A 20,124-nucleotide genomic window follows, 5' to 3' on the forward strand; every position below is an offset into this window, starting at 1 on the left:
CCTTCACTGAGTCATTCACTCTGAGTAACAACTAACACTGATTGATCGTCTCACTCTTTTTTTCCAACAGAAAATCCAAGCATGATGAAAAACACACAGAATCAGAATAGTAAGTATTTCCGCCACACAAAAGACCAGTGTTTGTGTGTGTGTGTGTGTTCCATAACAATGCATGTCATGGATCCTGCTACCTAATCAACATATTTCCATAGACAGTGTGTGTGTATTATGAGAGGAAAATGTGACGCTGCAGTCTGTTCAGTGAGAGAATTGGTGCAGAAACCTGGCACCGATCAGAGAGGCAAATTCTTCTTTATGGATGGGAGGGGGAGGGAGGGGGAGGGAGGGTGCGGGTTGTGGTTTTAACATTCAACGTATTGACAGGTGGATGTTTCTCATTCTGTCCTGAATGCGTTGCCCCAGATAGACTGCGTGAGAGAGTGCTTCAGTCAGGATTCATCTTTGCCGATGTTCAGTAGCAGCGAGCAACAAGCCTCTGCCGGTGACTAACGGAGCCTGTCACTTTTGGTTGAGAGTGAGATTATTGGTGTTTTATATGTGCCGTGGTGGTTCATTTGCGGCTTCTGAGATTATCATATGTAAAGATGAGGAATTGTCAGGAGAAGCCGCAGGGCTGTGACAACAACCTTTCCATCTCCTCCTTTTTTCTGCCACTCCCTCTCTCTTTCTACTTCAATCTTTCTGTCTATTTACTCTTCCCCTCCTCTCTGACTTTTCATACTTACTTTCCGTCTCCCAGTGCCAGCCTCTCTCTTCCTGTTTCATGCATTTCTGGTAGTTTTTGTTTTTTTTCCCCCACCACCTTATTTCTCTCGCTCTCATTTATTCTGTCTGTCCCCCTTCCATCATATTTATATTTCCTATTTTCCTCTTCAGTCTGGCTCACAATCTCCCAAGCTTTATGATCAGTGTAGATTATTCTGTGGAGAATAAAAAGAAAAGATTCAATTCTGTCTAAACAGCCTGAGTTTGGAATGGTGTTAAATGGGCCTCTGACAGATGAAGTGGTCCAAAGACTCACACAGTCGGAAATCAGAGTGTGTGACCCTTAGAAATAGCCAAGAAAAAGCAGATGAGCCGTAAGACGAGACTCATTAACAGCTCATGTAGATTAGTTTATATAAGCAAGACCGCTTGGCTCCATTTCCTCCAAGCTCTATGAAGTGCAGTAATGTAACAGCATGTTGAGATCAATCCACATAAATGTGCAGTTATTAGTTATTAGTGAAAGAATCCTCAATGTAAGAGATGTGCACTACATGTAGACCGTACCTTCTCTTCCATGAAGCAATAAAACGCCTATATTGTAATAGTTTTTCTGCAAGAGGCTGCTGTTGATGAACTGGAAAATCAATTGGAATGATATAATTGCATGGTGTATGATCGCGAGTGCATATGTGAGTCGCCCATGTTTGTTAAGGCATACAGTGTGAACAGCTTCCCAAGCAGATGGCAAGTGGAGCCGTGTTTAAGCTGAAGTGCCCTATACTCAGAGGAGATTTAAACAGTCTTGTAGTCTGACATGGACATCACTCTCTTTCTCCCACGTCCAATTTTTTTTGTCCCTCATCCGCTAAACCTTCTCTGTCTCTCATCCCATTTCCTGCCATGTCTTCCTCTACCGTTCCCATCTCTGCTAGTCGTATCTTAGCGATGCAAAACTGAATATGCAAATGTTATGGTAAGTGCAGGAGCAGGTGTGTCACAGCAAGGACAGAATCAGGTCAGCATGGATGCGCCGACATGCCTTGCATGCAAGTCAAATTGGTGTACAACATGGCCCCAACAGGTCACCACACACGCGGCCCTTCGCTCCACGGCTCAACACCCGACTTCTCATTCAGTGCGAACAGAGAAGACCGCCCCTGTCAGTCAGTCAGTCAGTCAGAAAACTGCGCTTCCCTCTGTGAGGAGTTATCTGTATTCATCTTTGTCAGATTTCCAATCTCACAGACAACTTGTCAAGCTGCACTGTATGGCAATGAACAGAATTTCAGATGAGTGAAATTGAAGACAAAAATGTGACAAGGTTGCTGCCACATAATTCTATACCTGTCGGCCTGAGCTGGTGGAAGCGTCACGAGTTTGGGGTTCATCGTCTTGCCTGAGACTCGGTTTTGCGATCACAAAGCAAAATTCATTACAACTTTAAAAAGTCTGGATGGATGGGCTAAGTCAAAAAATGACAAAATCATAAGAGCCTGTAATCAAGTAATCTGCATTTTCAACATTTTCCTTTTTTGGCACACATGGTCGATCTGTCACTCTACTCTGTGCTTTGTAGGATTCTCATTTAAATCATCTTTTACAACAGAGGTCAGATCAGCGTCTGGAGCAGATTGGTAGGAGTACAACAGATGTGTCTACCCATGGTAATAAAAAAATAATAAAGGCAGCAAACTTGACATAAACCTTCCCAGTAGTCATGTAGTCAGATACAAAAAGGAAGCGTTGTGTTTTCATCTGGCATTTTAGATCCAACACACCTGAGGCAGAGTCATCCTTTATTAAAAAGAGCATGTTGCCTCAGAAATCAGTCCCAGTGGTCTAAAAAAAAAAAAAAAAAAAATCAGGTTGGCAGAAATGCATTGAGGTCTGAGCCAAAAACAGGCAAACAGATGGCTGGGCGACTTGCATCTATGATTGCAGACTGGAAGGGACCTCAGACGATGGTCTTATGGTTGGATGAGCCCATTACAGAAGCTAATGAAGTACTTATTGAGAAGATCCACTTGTTATCAAGGTTGTCTGACTCGCCCAAACACAATGAAATATGCTAGATGTTAAATAAAATGTTTGACTGTATCTTTCCGTGCAGACTTACATTCATGGGAGTCGCCGTGAAACTGTGTTAGTTAAATTTACACAGTCTTGCCAAACATGAAGCTTTTGCTTATGATCCAGTGAAGCAACTTTTCTCAGCCTTCAGGAGACATGGACTCCATCACCTGACAGCACTAAACACTGCCAGATCAAACTTTCAATATAATGAGTCCAGCCACTCCCGAGTGTGATCAGGCTTAAGTTCTGATTGAGATTGTAGGTGTAGCGACGCCTAGACAAACTGTTGTTGTTAGCAGAGCCACACTCCACTTCCACAGTAACACATCCATGGGGGAGCAACAGAAAACAATAGCAGCATAAAGCTGCTGTCTCTGCTGATCTCTCCTCTGTAATCTAGTGTCCCTGCTGTGGGCCTCAGAACAACAAGTTCAAAACATTAAAAAAGATAAAGAAAAAGAAGCAGGGCTTTGCTCCTCATTGCTCCATTTTTATATCTGAAAATTCTCCTAATATCTGAAAAGAAAGAACTACTACTTTGCTAAAAGACGTGCTGATGTGGTGGGAGCGCTGCTCTGTGTATCATCATTGTGCACTTCAAAGAAGCCCACAGAGTATATTTCACATTAATTAAATTAATGTACTGTACAAAAGGATCAGTTGCTGTCATCATCCTCTCAGAGCAGAACTACCATCAAGTCATCACACCTGTGCTTCAAGAGAAAACTGTGACTTTACTGGCACTAGAACAGCTTTCCACAGAGACTGAATAGACACGGTGCATTCCTACACTGAGGTTAATACACTGACACTGTATTGTCAGTCACTTGAATGTCATGTTATGTGACACATAGCTAAGATCAGCCAAGGACACACATAAAGCTACAATAGACTTTGTAGTTGACTTTGTCCATGCGATACATCAAGATTCTTTATTTGTCACAGGTTTGTCCCATTGAGATCCAAGATCTCTTTTGCAAGAGAGACCTGGCCAAGAATGACAGCAGAGTTTCAACACATCGTCACATTAATCATAGACAAAGAAGAAACAAATAGAATACAATAACAATTGAATTTTCAAAATTTGTTAAAAGAATTTACAAGATTAGTCAAACATTTGCACTCAAATAAAACATTTGCATTCCTGAAGCCTGAATGTAATGGAATTTATCATGGACTTGAATACATTCAGAGATACCAGACTTTGGAGTTTGAGCTCTGACTGCAAAATACATGCATAGACATGGTGTACTTGTACACACAACAAGCAGTGATATGAAGTGCTGACTACTCCCCAACACTGTGCTGTCCCTCAAGTAGTAAATTAAGTTAAAATTAGAAAGTATGAATAATAAGACAACATTTTTTACTGATTATTTTTTTTGTTGTTGAAATTAAGCAACGATAATATGATATTAGTTTATTAACAGCTTCAAATTACGTTTTATTTTGATTTTATTCTAACACATGTTTAGATATGATAACAGCTCATTCTGGAGTGAACAAATGCAATGTGATTGTGGGTTACATTCAAACAACCAGTGAAATGACGGTTGATGGGTTATTTCACAAAGGTGCATTCAAAGCATTCGAGTTATGACAAATGGGATTCATGGCTCACAATACTGTTTAATGTTGCTGATATGATGGATGACAGCTCTGTGTCTCTGTGTGTCTGTAGATGGGGCCTCTGGCACGGACGTGCTCGGACTGACGTGGATGGCTCTTGTCCTCACAGTGACAGTGGAACTGACGTGAAACTGCTCATCCAAGACACTCTCACACACTTGCCCTTCTTACACAACATCCACATATCCACACACACACACACACACACACACACGTGAAAACACACACTTTCCGCAATCCTGCAAGCCTTCTCCAGTCATCAACAAGACCCTCCATGCGTCGATCAGGAAACAGCGCCACCACAGGATGGCGCTCCACTGTTTTTTGTAACAAAATAATAACCAAGATAATGATATCAAAAGAACAACATGATGAACATGACAGTTACCACCTCCTATATAGCCCTGCCCACTTACACCTTTTTCTTTTCTTTTCTTTTTTTTGTTTCTTGTCCCACGTCTGCCTGTTGATCAATAAAACCAGTTGATTTGAAACAGAAAAGAAAAAAGCATTTGGATTTTATTTTGATGAGTCAAAATGTCATTGGTGTTGACTGAAATGTGAAAAGTGGAACTGGCTCTGGGTGTGCCACCCCATCAACCGCACCCGTCTGTTTGGTGTCCTGGGATGTACCTGAATAGCAACATGCTGATAAAAACCACGGGGGGCAAAACACAGATGCTCCAAGAGAACATTCTTTTTTTATTAATATACAGCTTTTCCTTTTTTTTCTGATGGCTTGGAATGTACAAGAGGATTTAAACACATTGCGAAAACTAGAAAAAAAAATCTCCTTTTTGAGTGTATTTTGTGTACATCAGTGTAAATATTGAAAATAATTAAAAGGTTATATGGGATATGGTGAGGAATGGTTGCTGAGATAGCTGGAGTCTACGCTCATTCACCTTTGTTTGTACTTCATTCAACACTGTTCTCAGAGATAATTTGTGGCTGAAAAGGACAGAAACATTAACAGACTTTCTGTTTCTCATTTGGGCTTTTTATATCTATATGGCAGGTCTCCAAGGCCAGAGTTAAAAAAAAAAAAAAAAAAAAGATCTAACATATGTCTGCTGTTTTGGGGTTGTGGTGCATGTGACGTTTGAAGATTCTTTCTCCTTTTGGTGTGTTGCAATTGACAGCACTGCAACTCATTGTCACTGGCCTGTAATCCAGTTATTTACTTGTGACATACTATTTTAAGTGACCTACATTGTGTACAATACGTAACTCTTACCCCACACATTTACAGTACTAGTAGGATCATTTTAGCCGCCATTTGCAGCAAGGTGCTCACCTGAGGCAGCGTGTGTAAAACAGGGTTGTTGCATTTGTTTCATTTCACCTGTATTAAAATGGAGAGATGATGAAACTCACAAGCCTTGACTTTACTTCACACACTGTGTTTCAACATGTGCTCAGTCGTAGCTCTGCGTCTTCCATCTGTCTTTTCCTTTTTACGGCTCATGTGCAGGACCTGACACTGACACACCTGTGTAAACCCAGACTGTCTGTCACAGAGACTGTCTGTGATCTCATTTGATGAGAATCCCACTCTAACATCCTCAGATACAGCCAACTTCCAGTAGTTACTCTACTGCCGATATTTCTGGTTGTAAATTGTGACCCCATCGTGACTTCTGAAGGAGATTCTGACATTGCTGTTAACCCTTTACAGACTGTACTCTCTCTCTCTTACACACACACATGGGGAAGAGTAGCTTAATACAAAGTAATCCTGCATTTTTTGGACTTCACAAGAATTGCAATTCAAGCTATTCTAAGGACACAACACGTATTAAAGGATTAAGGTTTAAACCAGGTGGGAGGTAAGAGCAGAGATTTTTGAAAGCTTAGGCGAACAGAAAGGATAGACCTGTTCGTTTGGGATATCGGCTCACCTTGCCAAAGTACAATCCATATTCCAGCATTCCAACGATGAGAGCTGCATAGCACAAACATTATTAACAGACAGTCTTATGTGCTGCAATTTTTTTTTTCCATTTGAAGAAAGCAAAGGGCGTGGATTCCTTTCCACCCACTGTGTACCATTATCTCAGCTATCATTTTAATTTGGATTCAAGAGCTTTTTTTTTTTTTTTTTGCTTTTGCTTTTATCACTCACTTTGTATTCAAGAGAGGAGCAACAGGCCAATCTGCATTTGTGAAATCATTAGAGAATGTACAGAATTGTCTTTACATGACTTAATCATCATAACATTAGAAGAAGTGTATTTGTGTGTGTGTGAGTGTGTGGGTGTGTGTATGTGTGTGTAATACAAATGCCCATGAGTTAATATGTATGAACACTTAATGTGACTTCAATTCAACATGAGTTTAAAGCAGCCCTGGATTAAAAAGATCCCAACAAGCATTTTCTGTTTCCTAAAGAGTAATATGTCTGTTTTAGTCATGAATGTGAAACAGTTGTTTACCTCAGTGGTGATTGGACTAAATTATAGGGACACCAGTGTGAAAACAAGGATTCGCTTTCGTATGCAGCTTTCATGCACATAGGACACTGTTCTGTTCGCTGTTTATAAGTCAGTGGAGACTGGATTGAGCCACTGCTGTTTCACTCAGTATATTTGTTATCATTATCATAGAATGAATGTATTATTGTTATTAGTTTTAACAGAATTGATGACTTGAGATGGCACAAACTATGAAGCTTTATTTGTTTAATGTTTAACTGATTCTATCCCTGCTCAGCTGTCACCACAGTTTCTATGGCAAAAGAAAAAAAAAAGCTTGTTGTTTTCTCCTTTCTTGTTCAGTCACATTTTGCATGCCTACCATGGGTGGCAACAAGAAGAGGTGAAAATGCCTCTCCACAACAGTGCACATGGTCAGCAATCATGCTTTTTTTTCTCAGCAGTGTTCTGAATAGTTCACCTGAACTGGGAGCTAACGGAGAGGATAAGAAACAGCTTCTATGGGCCATCTGTGAATTATTCACGAGTCAACCATGCTTGCAGATTCTGGTTTCCTTTATGCCGTCTACGGACTTGGCTATCAGATGACCAAACAGTGCCGCATGTCAACTAGGACACCTGACACAACCTCTGTGTCTCTGTGTGCCTCTCCACATGCTGCACCTTTAAAGTGCTCCGCAGAGTGCTGTTAAAATAAACACTGGTCTGTTGTTGACCATGGGATGGCTGAAGGGTGTTATCAGCAACACAAATGACAGCCTGACAGTGGCAGCCAAATGACACAGCTCCCATGTGGCACAAGAAGATGTATGTTTACATCCTAGTCTAGTGCATGTTGCAGGTCTTTTCTTTTTTTTTTCCTTAAGCCACTCTCTCCATCTGGCACTCATCAGAAGATTTTGTATTACTCATGCTGTTATATATGTTTACAATACCAAGTGCCATTTAGTTGTCTGAGAACAATCTTCAGGCTCTTTTTATTGAGAGTAATTCAAGCATCTGCACTGTCGCAGAAAAAAGACCTTTGATCTGTGGTATGGTCCTGCAAACAGATGTATCCTGTTTATTAAGGATTTGATAAATGTCATCTATCAACTCTTCCCAACCCTCATTTACACTGTGGTTTTCCTGCTGCAGCTCCAGCTCTGTGTTGGGCAAGTTAAGCAGCAGCGTGTTCTTACTGACATTTACGCAAATTGTAGTAATAAAGTGTTGCTTATAAACATCAAGAAAAAATGATTACTTCCAGAGTTCCTGGATGACATTTTTACAGTGATGGGAAAAAAGCGTGGGTGTGTCAGTGAACTGCATAAACAAATATTGATCTATTGAGTATTTACATATTCTGTGTATGGGTATTGAATTTGCAACAGGTGGTGCATGGCCAGTGCCCCGCCTTGTCAGCTAGGGATGCAAATAGTAGTCTACCTTTAGAGGAATCATTTTACACATGATCCCTTGGGTGCAGAGGAGCAGTCATCAGATCACAGCAGCTCTCTTACCATGAAAAGCTGAGTCGTCAGAGACAATAACATTCAACAGGATCAGTCAACCGATTGACGCCACCTTCGCTGCTCCAGCCATGCCCATTGCAGAGCTTTTGGGCGTCCAGTTCGACATGCAGCTGCTGTTGAAACTCAGCATCTCTGCGGCTGCGGTGCTGTTGGTGTCGTGGGCCTACAGGTACTACGGCTCCAGAGACGCGAGGAAAAAGCAGCTCTGTTGCAAAGACGGCAAAGAGACACACGATGCAACCTGCCAAAACTGCAAGACTATGCGACAGCATGACACCGATGATGGGGGCGGACGACCCAGATCATCGCACACAGACTCGGCCACTGAAGACCTGACGTCTGACATCACCAAGGACACAACAGCAGAAGGCCAAGCTAAAACGGATGCATTCAGTATATCACACAGTGACCAAGATATCAGCATGGTTGGAGAGATACTCACTCATCAGATGCAGCCAGAGGTTGCCACCAGAAATATTTCATTTGGCTCAGCTTTGAACCTTCCAAATCCAACAGAGAGTGGAATGGCCAGTACGACGGGACGCCGCTCCCCTTGCTTTTTACAGAAGCTGGAGGGCTGTGTGGGTGTGGGCAGGGAGTTAAGGCAGGACCTGGAGCACCAGGGAGCCTACTCCAGCTTCCTCTCCAAGGCAGAGATCAAAGTGGAGGATGCTAACGTGGTGCTGGAAGGAACAGGAGACCAGATTGTGCGCGGGAAGATTTATGATTACTATGTTGAATCTTCCTCTCACTCTGTTACAGACTCCAACACTACGCTGGGTCAGTATGAGAGGAACTCTGAGTCACAGCAAGTGGAGTTTGGAAACCATGGCAGCAGGCTGACAGACCCTCCTTCCCCTCCGAGCCCCATCATTATGCGAGATCTGGTTTTACCACAAAGCGCTGCTGAAGATCCCTCCTCGCTAGGAAGTCTCAAGCTGCGGCACCCCGCAAGGTCTGTACTCCTACGCAAGGAGAGCTATCTGTCTGCAGCAGAGCAGTCTGAGCTCTCCATCCCCTTTGTAACTTCACCAGCCTCAATTCCAATCACTCACTTGCCTGCTCCGACCAGCAGAGAGTCCACGTCTGTTCGCCACATGATGAGTCCTTCTACAGAAGGCTGTGATTCGAAGGAGGAGGCTGAGCTAGAGACTGTAGCAGGGGCTCCGTTTTTACACTTTCCAGCAAACACTCTTCATGGCGCGGACGTGGAAACCTTGATGAGTAAGCTGGATCTGGGGAACTGTTTAGAGACACTGTACCTGGCCAAAAAGTACGGCCAGACCTCTGTGCAGCAAGCAGCCCTCAGGGTCATGTCAGACAACTACCTTCAGGCGCTGCGGGACCCCAACCTTTATGGGCGGCTAATGGCTGGTGAGCGGGAACAAATTCAGAAGCAGAGAACGGGGGGGAGAAGGTTCATCATGGTGGCAGACATGGACCCTCAAGACTGGGCGAGGAGTAGAGGATTGCAAACAGCAGAGACAGAGCAGAGGAGGACATCCAGCGCAGTGTACTATTATGATGACTACAAAGACTCCTGGCAGACACTCTGCCTGATCCCACAGGAGGTCATCTCCAAAGCCTGTGCCATGTGCACAATGGATAACTACTTATTTGTGGCTGTGGGCTGCCAAGGCACAGACAGAGAAATGACACCCTCAAAGCAAGTGTTTTGCTACAATCCTCTGACATCAATTTGGAAGGAGATCAGTCCTATGAATGAAGCCAGACCCTGCTGCAAACTGGCTGCTCTGGAGGGCTACGTCTACGCCATCGGAGGGGAGTGCCTCTCCTCAGTGGAGCGCTACGACCCGCGACTGGACAGATGGACGTTCGTGGCTCCGCTGCCTAATGATACATTTGCTGTGGCACATCATGTCACCGTGTGCAGTGGTGAGATTTTTGTATCTGGGGGAACTCTAAGATATATGCTGCTGCGCTACAGCCCCAAAACTGACACCTGGAGGCAGAGCGTGTTAGTCAGCAGCAAAGACAGAACGACAGACATGGTGGCCGTGGGGAGATTCCTGTATCGTTTTGACGTCAACGCGCTGCTGGGCCTCAGCGTGTACCGCTACCATACGGTGGCCCGGCTGTGGTACGAGTGCAGCACCAAACGGCTCCTGCGCCCCCCCGCGTTCCAGTGCGTCACGATGGGCAACACAATATATTGCATCAGCCGGCAGTTCACCATGAGGTTCGAGGCCGATGAGATCTCCCCCGCTTTCGCTGATGAGGATTTGAGTGTCCTCTCTGCGGCGAAGGGCATACTTTTCCCCTTTGTCCTTTCACTCCCTGATAAGAAGCCTCGGCAGACCAGTGTGTAAGGAGGATTCAGTTTTCCGCTGGAGATAAGATTAGGTGGTGATGGAGTATCCCTACAGAATCGTGCTTTACATCACGTTCCCTGTTGACTGAGTGGGTTTTGCCCTAAATTATATTGTAAAATTGTAACCGTGGTGTTGTCATTTCTGTCGGCCTTTTACAAAGCTTCTGCTTCTGAGGCACATTCATTTTCATGGACTGGGTGTTTGCATAAAGAAATGTGTTTCTTATGTCGGCCCCTGGCAGTACTACATTTAAAGTATTAGACTCTTAATGGTAGTCAAACTACTGTTTGCTTAGATTTACGCTGGATGTGCTGCCATGTAAATTGTTTTCCTCTTTGATTTGCCACTCTCTCCTGCCATTAAGGTAGTTTCATATCATTCCAGATGTTTAACCTCTTTAGCTGTGGTGATAATTCACAACAACATCTCAGAGTAAATGAGTTCATTCAACTCTAACACATTACATTTGAGCAACACAGTGATAATCTATCACTGTGCTCAACTGTGTAGGGCACGGATATAACTTATACAGTGGCCTGAATACGACGCAATTATCTACGGATGCTCTTTAAACATGACAGGATGTAAATGGGTGTGTCGTACAATAAATATGTGAGCATCCGTGAGGATTCATCACGACTTTTGAAACTTGTGTAGTTGCTCTCCTTCTGGTGGCCGGAAAAAGTGTATTTGTTTTAATCTTGACTGAGCAGATTCTCTGTTTATGGCTTCACCTAAATAAACATCAAAGAAATATATGAATTTGTCATTCATTGCATATTAATCCACAATTAGTGAGTAATGAGATTAAGCCAAGTGTATATTTTTATTTTTGAAGTGTTGAGAAATTACATTAACAGTGGAAATATGCACAAGAAATTATACAAATATTGAATCTCTTATTGTTTGCTCATTTATAACCAAGTCTGTCACTGTACAGACAGTTAAGTTCATGACTACAAAGGCTCACTGACAGGAGAGGCGGTAGAGTGACATGCTGCTACAGCACCATCATGTGGCTCAGGAGGCAAATGCAACAGGGTGAAACATGTTGAGGGCCAGACATTTGACAGCAAAGAGGCGTCATGTGACACACGAGCATCAGCAGCACAGTATACAGAGGAAGCTAGGAATTGACAGTGGGCTTCAGCTGCACTGCAAGGCAGTGGTAGCAGCAGGCAGGCAGACGCAGATGGTTGACCATCAAACATAAGCATCTTTGATTCTTCCTAATTAAACACCTAATGGAAAGGGAGTTAGACATGTCCCTTCAGACACTGCCTTGGATGACTCATGGCTTCCAGTTTGCCTCAAAACCCAGGTCAGTTCTGGCATAAACATTTGCTTTATTCTTTCTTTCTTTTCTTTTTTTTTACCTCTTTCTTTCCCCTCCCCTGAGTATTTAGAGTAAAATACTGACAAGCCACTCTGAGTTCCAGATATTAAGCGAGCACAGAGACAGAGAGAGAGAATTTGCATGTAATTATTCTGTGAAGGGGTGGACATGATTTACAACCCCCTCCTTTCTCTTTTTAGTCTTAGCACACACACACACATTCATGTATATAAACACTGGAACTGCTCACGACACAACACAGTAAATCTACAGTAGTCCTCCTCACAGAAACATAATGAGAATCATGTTTAATTTTTTAAATTCCTTTTAATTTCCCAAATGGTCTGCTCTGTTAAATTTCTTCATGCTGGTCCACTAATAAAAGAGAGGAGTTTCTAAATTAACAAGCAGCATGTGAGGCTATTCCAGAGCCACAAAGTCATTTCTAAGCCTGTTGTGAAAGCGAGGGTAAGCTGGAAGAATGATCAGGGACCAGCGGCAGCGAGCGCCATCTCAGGTCCAGGTCCTTGTTGTTGTGGTTGGCTGCATGGAGGTGGCTGGAGAGCATGTGTGAAGCCCTGGCAAAGCGTCTCTGGCAGAAGGCACTGAGTGGGTGCCTCTGGTATTCTGACCTGTATACAGTCAGTGACGGTAGGTGTGACTGCTGCTCTTCCAAACGGCGCTTTGTGGACTGCAGCAGGCCAACTGAGTTGGTTGGAAGGGCTGCACAGGAGCACAGAGAAGAGAAAGTTAACTGCCATGTTACTGCAGCCATTAATTACACTGGTGACTGACTTGGAACAATAAAAGGCATCTGGGGCCACACAGATTTAATTGTTCATAAGCACAACTGCTGATGTGTTTTGTCCACGCAAAATGAAATGTGCTGAAGTACATTTGCTCTGCGGTCAGCAGTGGTGCCTGCTCTAATATATTATTTCTTATTTATAATGTGTAGTTTCAGGCGGTGGTGGCGTGCCGGCGGTCTACCAGAAGTTGGCCGGCCGTGCTTCTCAGGCTGCCATGTCAAGCTGTCGGGATGCCAGGGTCGCTGAGTGGGCAAGGCATTGGTGTGCTGATGCCCGTAGCTCTCTTCATAGTGCGTGACCAAGTAATGAGAGGATGGTGGGCCATAATGGGCAAATAGCTGCTTGGATGAAAGCCCCTGGAAGACAATATGCAGTTGTCTCAACATAGCCAGTATGCATTGGCCTTCACAGGATTAAAATATAGAGGGCATGACCTATTCTTTTACAATAATCTTCAAGAGGCTCATCATGTGACAGCAGCAAATTGCTCTAACTAGCCTTTAAGTGCCCTCGAGGAATGATGATTTTACACATTTACATGACTGCTGAGTCCGACCAGAAACTTGCTTTCATAAAGAGTTTTATCGCAGGCCTTTATCTTGGCCCTCAACATTATGCAGAAGTGGCCACAATCTAGAGAAGAAAGCCCTGACTTGCAGGGTTGTGACAGGCATTCAATTGGTGTTAATGCCATGAATGAGCAGTTAAAGGCTGACCTCAGCTCTCAGCAGGGCAGATCCTCTCTCTGAGATGTCTGGCTTCAAGTCCCAGTGGGGCCGGTAGTCTACATGATTGGTGCTGTTGGCTGTCTTTGGCTCCCGAGTGAACTGTGTCGGACAGAGTAAACAGACATTGCAAAGAAGAGTGAGGAGGGGGAATTGGGGGCGGGTGGGAGGGGGGTGGGGTGGGGTGTACGGGGACTTGAGCAATGAGTCCAGCGTGAGGATCAGCAAAGCTCACACTTCACTATCGATCGGCGCTGTTGTACAGTATTTCTTAAGTCATTTCTCCTCCTGATCCTGAACCAGCAGCCCATGGCCGAACCTTACGTCAATGCAATTAGTCTGCACCTCCCACCAGGAGGCTGTGCTGATGTAGCTGAACTGAGGCCGCCTAATCACTTTGCTATAGATTTGACTACCGACTGAGGTGTTACAAAACCTTTGGCAGGCTGCCACCGGCGTGGCATTATGTTTTCAATCTGCAGCATGAAAAGGCACAGACACTCTGTTTTCTCATGTTCAACTGAGGTTGTCTTATTTTGATACAGCCACCATTCTGCCCCATATTTGGACCCACTGTCTGTTGATATTGTTGTTCAGAGGATGAAGGTCAAATAAACAATAAGATGCCTACCTGAAGTCTTTCTTCTGCCCAGTTGCCTACAAGCACTTTGTTTCTGTATCTCTGCTCTATTCTCCATCCGGTCTGGGCCCATTTATCCTGCACCAGCCCTGTTTGGTTCATGCTTAGCCCGGTGTCAAACACACCAAGGCAGGGAAATCTGAAGCCCTGTTATAACACAGTTACCTTGTCAAATACGAAGCATGGAGGAGCATTCACCTGGCCCCACAATGGCTTAGGCAGTGGAGGGGAAATAGAAGAGCTCTGTTGCTATGGATACAGCAAACACTGAAAGGAGAGGCAAGCAGAGGATCCTGGAAGCAAACGGGAGAGGTCTTACATCTGTGCTTAAAAGAAATAAATTCCTTAAGGCTAGGGCATGACATTTACCTTTCAGCAGTATACTCTATATTGTTAGAATAGTGCAAAAAATTGTTTTCAGACTTTGTGTCCTCAGGCTACTTCTCATTTTTAGAATAAAACAGGTTTTGTTTATTGATTTTTGAGGGTCTTTTTTTTTTTTTTGTCTTGTGTGAACAGTATACTTTTAATGAAGAAGAACACTGCACCACTGGAGGCAAGTTTTGTTTATTAAAATGTAAAACACGATAGAAATACATTCTTAGTGCTATTTACGGTTTTCACAGTGTCTTCACATAGTTAACAACACTATCTACAACCTGTAGGGCAGATGGAAAGTTGAGCCAGCCCTGGTTGTAGAAGTTAACCATGCCGTGAAAACCATCTGTCACATGTTGCCAGGTCACGTCCTTTTTCAGGTCCAGCAATCGCTTCTTGTAAAGTATCCCATCATCCCTCAAGATGTCATACTCACAGGTGAGAATGAAAGTGGGCGGGGTTTTCTGAATGATAGAGTCATCTGCCAATAAAGGTGAGACCTCAGGTTCCAAACCAGCTCTGACCGAGTGATACACCTCTCCGTCATACTCTGGGGCTGGGGGCTCGCTGAAGCCTCGCGCGAGGAACTCAGGAGCTAAGTTGGACGGGGAGAGCCATGTCTCGTAGCGTGGCCTGAGCTCAGTGGGGACATGGTTGCCTTCCAGCACGTCCTGGCACATAGACACGTCCCCGTTGAGGTACTGCAGGAAATAGAACGCCATCCGGCCACGGAACAATATGGGCACAGCATGATTTTGCTGGTATGAGGGCAGGTTGAAATCTGCCATCTGCAGGGCTGGGTAGACGAGGACCTGAGCACAGGGGAATGGCAGATGTCCATCCTCTCTCCTCGCCAGCCTTTGGCACAGTGCTGCTGCCAGGTTAGCCCCAGTGCTGTCCCCTCCGACTGCCACTCTGCGAGAGTCCACGCTGAACTCTGCCTCAGCAACAGACAGGAAGTGACACGTCGCTGTCTCACAATCGTCCAGCTGGACGGGGTACCTGTGCTCAGGGGCTAATCTGTACCTAAGAGGGGTCAGAAGGAAAGATGAGGAGGAGGGTAGGGGGTCAATATGTTGAATTCTGGCAGGGTGTTAAACAAAATACAGAAGATCTTGGTTATTTCTGTGCTTTGTGGAAAAGTTTCAGTACCCAACAGACACAACGGTGGTGTCAGACTTGCTGGCGATGTGCCGACAGACTTCATCGACAGAATCTGTTCAGAATTAGCAGAACATCAGGACATCACAGTTAACAATGGTCTTGTTGTGGCAACCGCACAATTATCACAGACAGACATTTGCATTTTTCTTGTCCCTACACTACATCTCCTCTTTGGTATTCAGACACCATGTTATTTCAGAAATGTATTAGAATCAATAAACATTACCCTGGGTCCAGAGATGGAAAGTGCATTTAAGCAGTGTGTTGTTGTTCATTTCAACATTTTATAGATTTGTATAGTTTATTTTTACTGAGAAATATTGTATTTTTCTTGTTGCTTGTGGCTTGTAGTTATGGGTCAGTTTACACATACTTGACATTCAAAAATATTTAGAATAAAACTATTAACTGTTTATGGCCAAACTGCCTGAAAGTATGTGAAAGGAATCACATTATGAAAACCATTTGGACATCATACAGCCTAACATCAAATTGCAATACATTAATAGTGAAACACCACACACATATCTCATTTAATTTCAAGAATATTACAGTTTTTCTCCATTGGTTTGGCTCATTTTTCTAAACAGAAATGACATTCTCAAAACAACATGGACAAACCTCCAAACCAATTGGCAAATGTTCACAACAGAATTGTATTTCTCATTCATTTCGTCGAATTGCAAATGTCTCAGTAGGTTACATCTTTGCAAATGATTAAACCAGAAGTAAGCGGAATGTTTGTGTTAATAATATAAGTCTTAAATAGTTATATCTTCCGACGGCAATCAGTGATTGCTGTCAGATGATATAACTATTTAAGACTTATATTACGTAACACAAACATTCCGCTTACTTCTGCTTTACAGTAAGTGCAGGTAGCTGCAGTTAGCACAATGCCCAGGTGAATAGATCTTCTAAACTGATTGTTGATTCTCAGTCTAATGGTTGTTCTCTCCAAAACATGTCAGCCATGTCATCACATGCACAAGAGTCTGTTCAGTCTTCAAAAAGAACATAATACCATGAATACCATATTCCTGGGTTTAGTTTTTTTTATTATTATCTATTTTCAGTTTTATACACAATTGTATTCTGTTAGCTAGACAAAAAATAATAATAACTAGTACAGTAACTGTTGTCACATGAGGAATATTTCAATGGTCCCCACAGTGACAAAACATCTAAACATTTTGACTTGCAGTGCTCACATGATGCCAAAGGGACGATGCATTTTGGGGGAACTGACTGTTTGTATGAGAGGGAAATTTAGTTTTGACACGAGTGAACTGTTTTGAGAAAGAGTTGCGCTTTTGCAAGTGATCTATGGTGTTGTACTGAACTGTAACACTGTTTTACAAATGATCTTAGAGTTTTGAGAATGTCATTTCTGTTTAGAGAAATGAGCCAAACCAACCAGACCAGAAAAACTGTAATACACTAATAGTTTTAAGGACCAATCTGTGATCCCCAAAAGCTGTACTTATCCATCTGACCAACTTCTTGTTTCCCCAATTGACATTGTTTGCATACATAAATGAATTATTGTAAAATCATGTAAAATGTTATGTATGCGAATACACTGTACATCTCATTAATGTGGTCTAATATTACTCATTTTAGTTTTGAATGGTGTAATTTTGTGTCTTTTATTTAACTCATTTTTAAATATGTTCATTGTGTACCTATACTGCCCAGCACCCATCCTCCTCCATGGAAATACACAAGAGCTCTTCTCAAGCCAGCACAAGCAGTGGTGGGTTCATAGACTCGCACCGGCACCTCCGAAAACTTCAGGTTCTTCACTCTCAGACCCGTCGGAACCGGATTCAAGGAAGTCAGAAAACAGGCCACGAACCATCGGATGAAACTGACCTGGTGACAGATACCAAGACGGTGCAGGATCCGACCCTGGTGGGAGAGGAATCACAGACTTACTACTACAGGTTCAGAAATCAAAAAGAAAGAAAAGAAAACCCTATTCTTGATGGTTAAAGTCAAGGTAAAAGTTATTCTCTCTGAGAGACCATGTTTACTATGACAACATCAAAGAAGGTGAATACATGACCTTCTCTTTCTTGCATCTTTGTTAGACTTGATTTCTTATCTAAAGTTTCTCTGATCTAAGCTTTATCAGCTGCTGGAGGACAAAGGAAGGACAACCAGCTTTTACAAGGGCCTGGAAGACTTTAGTAGTTTTTCTCTTTTTAATCTTGCTCTCGCAGAGACATTTTCCTTCACGCTAAGTAATAAAACAATTCATTAAGTCAAAAAAAAAGAAAAATCACAACATATACAACAACATGCAGGAAACATTTAATAAGCACTAACAGTTCCATAGATGATGTAGTTACTCACCACAATTGCTATGCCAACAAACAAGCCATGAACCATGTGCAGTTTCCCACTATTTGCAACCCCACGAGGAATGTCTGAATTCATCAGCTCAGAGTACACAAGTCCAATTACCAGAAGGAGGAAGGCTGCAACAAGAGCAGCAAAGCCAATTATTAAAATTGCCCAGCCGATGTCCATGGTGTTGCTGGTCTGCTCCGCTGAAGGTAAGTCATTAGGAGTAAATGTTTTATCTACCTGTTTTCAGCCTCTCTCCACCCCTCCCACATCCGCACGCAATGTATTCTGACCTTGGTTTCACTTAATGACATGTTTGGCTGCCTGTTGCCCAGGAAAATAATTATATTTCTCGTCATGTTTTATGCTTGTGTTGTCAAAGTAATTATATGTTCCCGAAAGAAACCAAGTTGTTCCACTGAGGAATATTACACAAAATATTTTTTTATGTTAATGTAGCAGCACAAGAACTCGTACATTTCTGTAGTGCCTCTCAAACCTGAACAATATTTTTTACAAATATCTGAAACATGTTGTGCTTTTCTTGTTTTCTTCCCTGCTTCTTTCGGCTGCACTCTGCACAGTGGCATTTGCACTGTCTGGTGTCTAAGGACAGAAAATGTTGGGAGATGCTGCCAGTGAGGGCCGACTGAGAGCAGACTTATCTGAACTTTCACTGCTGATCTGTAGATGGCAGTGATAGCATGAGTTTAAATAAACAGTGCCTGCTGGAATATGTTCTTATTTACATTTTTGCATTCTGCATGCAGCCTGGGGCTCTCTGTGTACACCTCACTGCAATGTATGTCTTTAGACTTTTGTCTTGTTTTTGGAAATTCTCTAACTTTTATTTAATTTCACTTCAGCTGGAAATGCTGTGGTATTAAGCTTCAAGACTTTGAGTTCACGTTTTGTAAATCTCAGAAATTTCCAAAATAAAGGCAGCATCTGGAGTCATGCTGTCTTGGAGTTTTTAGCAGCCCCCGAGAGCCTCTCTGCCTTGCCTGAGTAGCTGAGCCCAGCACAAAGCAACCATTGTGAGGCTGCTCTTTAAACACTTCCCAGTGGCTGAAAAAGTCCTGCATTCAGCGATACCCAGTAAAAATCACAGCGCCAAGGCCAAAAATCAAAGAGTGGAATCTTGTCTGAGGCCCATGAATTCGCAGGATTTGTTTAGGAGGCATTTGTGCAGTTTTCTGTTTGTCACCCTGACAAGCTTCTGAGACTGTGCTGACCTATTTCCCAAACTGCACAGAAAGATACAGGCTGCTAAAAAAAAAAAAAAAAAAAAATACTGTTAAGACGACAAATTGGGATCAAACAACTGGTGGCGCTTTGCACATGTGAGGCTAATACAAATGCAGCGACACATCAGCAAATCAGCAAAAACCAATACGAACTCAGTGAGACAGAATCTGATCCTTTTCAACCTGGAGGCCAGTATCTGCTGTGATTTACTATATATACATATACATGCTACAGTGGGGCACCTCGGCTCCACTGTTACTTACATTACAGGGCTACACATTTGTAGGCTTTTCAGCATCAGAGTATTGACTCTGGACAAAAACCAAATATCAGTAACTGGCTCAAGGACACATCAGCAGATGTACTTGTCATTATGAGGTTTGAGCCGGGCGATTGCCTAATCACTTCACCATGGTGTCTGTTGTGGTTACGATTGTGACAATTGTTTCTCATTTGTGTGTTTATTTAGTGCTTTGCTGATTGTTTGTTTGCTTATTTGCTTTGCGTAATTAACTGGGGGCTGGACTGAGGATTATTTGAGCAGGGCCCTCTCACCATCTGATGTTCTTACATAAGAATATTTTTGTTATTGATTTCTCATTGACTTGTAACTGTGATAAACCTGTGATTGCAACATCATTGTTATGTGTTATGTTATGTTACTGTATGTTATGTTATGTTATGTAACGAGGTGAAGTTCAAGTCAATGAAATAATGCAGTTAAACTCCCCCCTCTCCTCCTCAGAAAAAGAAGAAAAA

General features: G+C 42.9%; 4 protein-coding genes across 5 annotated transcripts in view; 2 read left to right on the forward strand and 2 right to left on the reverse strand.

Moving 5' to 3' along the window:
* igsf21a (immunoglobin superfamily, member 21a) overlaps window positions 1-5,804 on the forward strand; it is a 213,662-nt gene extending 207,858 nt beyond the window's left edge. For both annotated transcript variants that reach the window (XM_085777790.1, XM_085777789.1), the window contains exons 9-10: window positions 71-109; window positions 4,484-5,804. In XM_085777790.1, coding sequence (XP_085633916.1) covers window positions 71-109; window positions 4,484-4,560 — 116 coding nt within the window. In that variant the 3' untranslated portion in view covers window positions 4,561-5,804. The remainder of the gene's footprint in view (window positions 1-70; window positions 110-4,483) is intronic.
* A 2,489-nt stretch (window positions 5,805-8,293) lies between these two features.
* klhdc7a (kelch domain containing 7A) lies at window positions 8,294-11,465 on the forward strand. Its single transcript, XM_085777785.1, has one exon. It carries the CDS (start codon window positions 8,449-8,451, stop codon window positions 10,708-10,710), a length of 2,262 nt encoding a protein of 753 aa, XP_085633911.1. The 5' UTR covers window positions 8,294-8,448; the 3' UTR covers window positions 10,711-11,465.
* Window positions 11,466-12,101: 636 nt separating this feature from the next.
* cfap107 (cilia and flagella associated protein 107) lies at window positions 12,102-14,444 on the reverse strand. The gene is made up of 4 exons (XM_085777794.1): window positions 14,215-14,444; window positions 13,575-13,685; window positions 13,040-13,214; window positions 12,102-12,772 (listed from the first exon to the last, which is right to left on the reverse strand). The coding sequence occupies exons 1-4, from the start codon at window positions 14,323-14,325 to the stop codon at window positions 12,495-12,497; spliced, it is 675 nt and encodes a 224-aa protein (XP_085633920.1). The 5' UTR covers window positions 14,326-14,444; the 3' UTR covers window positions 12,102-12,494.
* A 310-nt stretch (window positions 14,445-14,754) lies between these two features.
* Window positions 14,755-18,491, reverse strand: aadacl4 (arylacetamide deacetylase-like 4). The gene is made up of 4 exons (XM_085777791.1): window positions 18,124-18,491; window positions 17,451-17,676; window positions 15,754-15,817; window positions 14,755-15,627 (listed from the first exon to the last, which is right to left on the reverse strand). Exons 1-4 carry the CDS (start codon window positions 18,298-18,300, stop codon window positions 14,844-14,846), a joined length of 1,251 nt encoding a protein of 416 aa, XP_085633917.1. The 5' UTR covers window positions 18,301-18,491; the 3' UTR covers window positions 14,755-14,843.
* Between the last annotated feature and the right edge of the window lie 1,633 nt (window positions 18,492-20,124).

Source organism: Trachurus japonicus, chromosome 5, assembly GCF_045865225.1.
Source record: "Trachurus japonicus isolate A0001 chromosome 5, Traja_1.0".
In the NCBI taxonomy this organism is placed as follows: Eukaryota; Metazoa; Chordata; class Actinopteri; order Carangiformes; family Carangidae; genus Trachurus; species Trachurus japonicus.

Excerpts from the sequence above, each read along its gene's own strand:
- cfap107 (XM_085777794.1), bottom strand. The coding sequence starts at position 14,325 with ATGAACCAAACAGGGCTGGTGCAGGATAAATGGGCCCAGACCGGATGG. Across the intron at positions 13,686-14,214 it reads GGGCAGAAGAAAGACTTCAG|TTCACTCGGGAGCCAAAGAC; the intron begins GTAGGCATCTTA and ends TGTCCGACACAG. Across the intron at positions 13,215-13,574 it reads CTGCCCTGCTGAGAGCTGAG|GGGCTTTCATCCAAGCAGCT; the intron begins GTCAGCCTTTAA and ends ATTGTCTTCCAG.
- aadacl4 (XM_085777791.1), bottom strand. The coding sequence starts at position 18,300 with ATGGACATCGGCTGGGCAATTTTAATAATTGGCTTTGCTGCTCTTGTT. Across the intron at positions 17,677-18,123 it reads TTGTTGGCATAGCAATTGTG|GGTCGGATCCTGCACCGTCT; the intron begins GTGAGTAACTAC and ends CTCTCCCACCAG. Across the intron at positions 15,818-17,450 it reads ATGGGTGCTGGGCAGTATAG|ATTCTGTCGATGAAGTCTGT; the intron begins GTACACAATGAA and ends AATTCTGAACAG.
- klhdc7a (XM_085777785.1), top strand. The coding sequence starts at position 8,449 with ATGCCCATTGCAGAGCTTTTGGGCGTCCAGTTCGACATGCAGCTGCTG.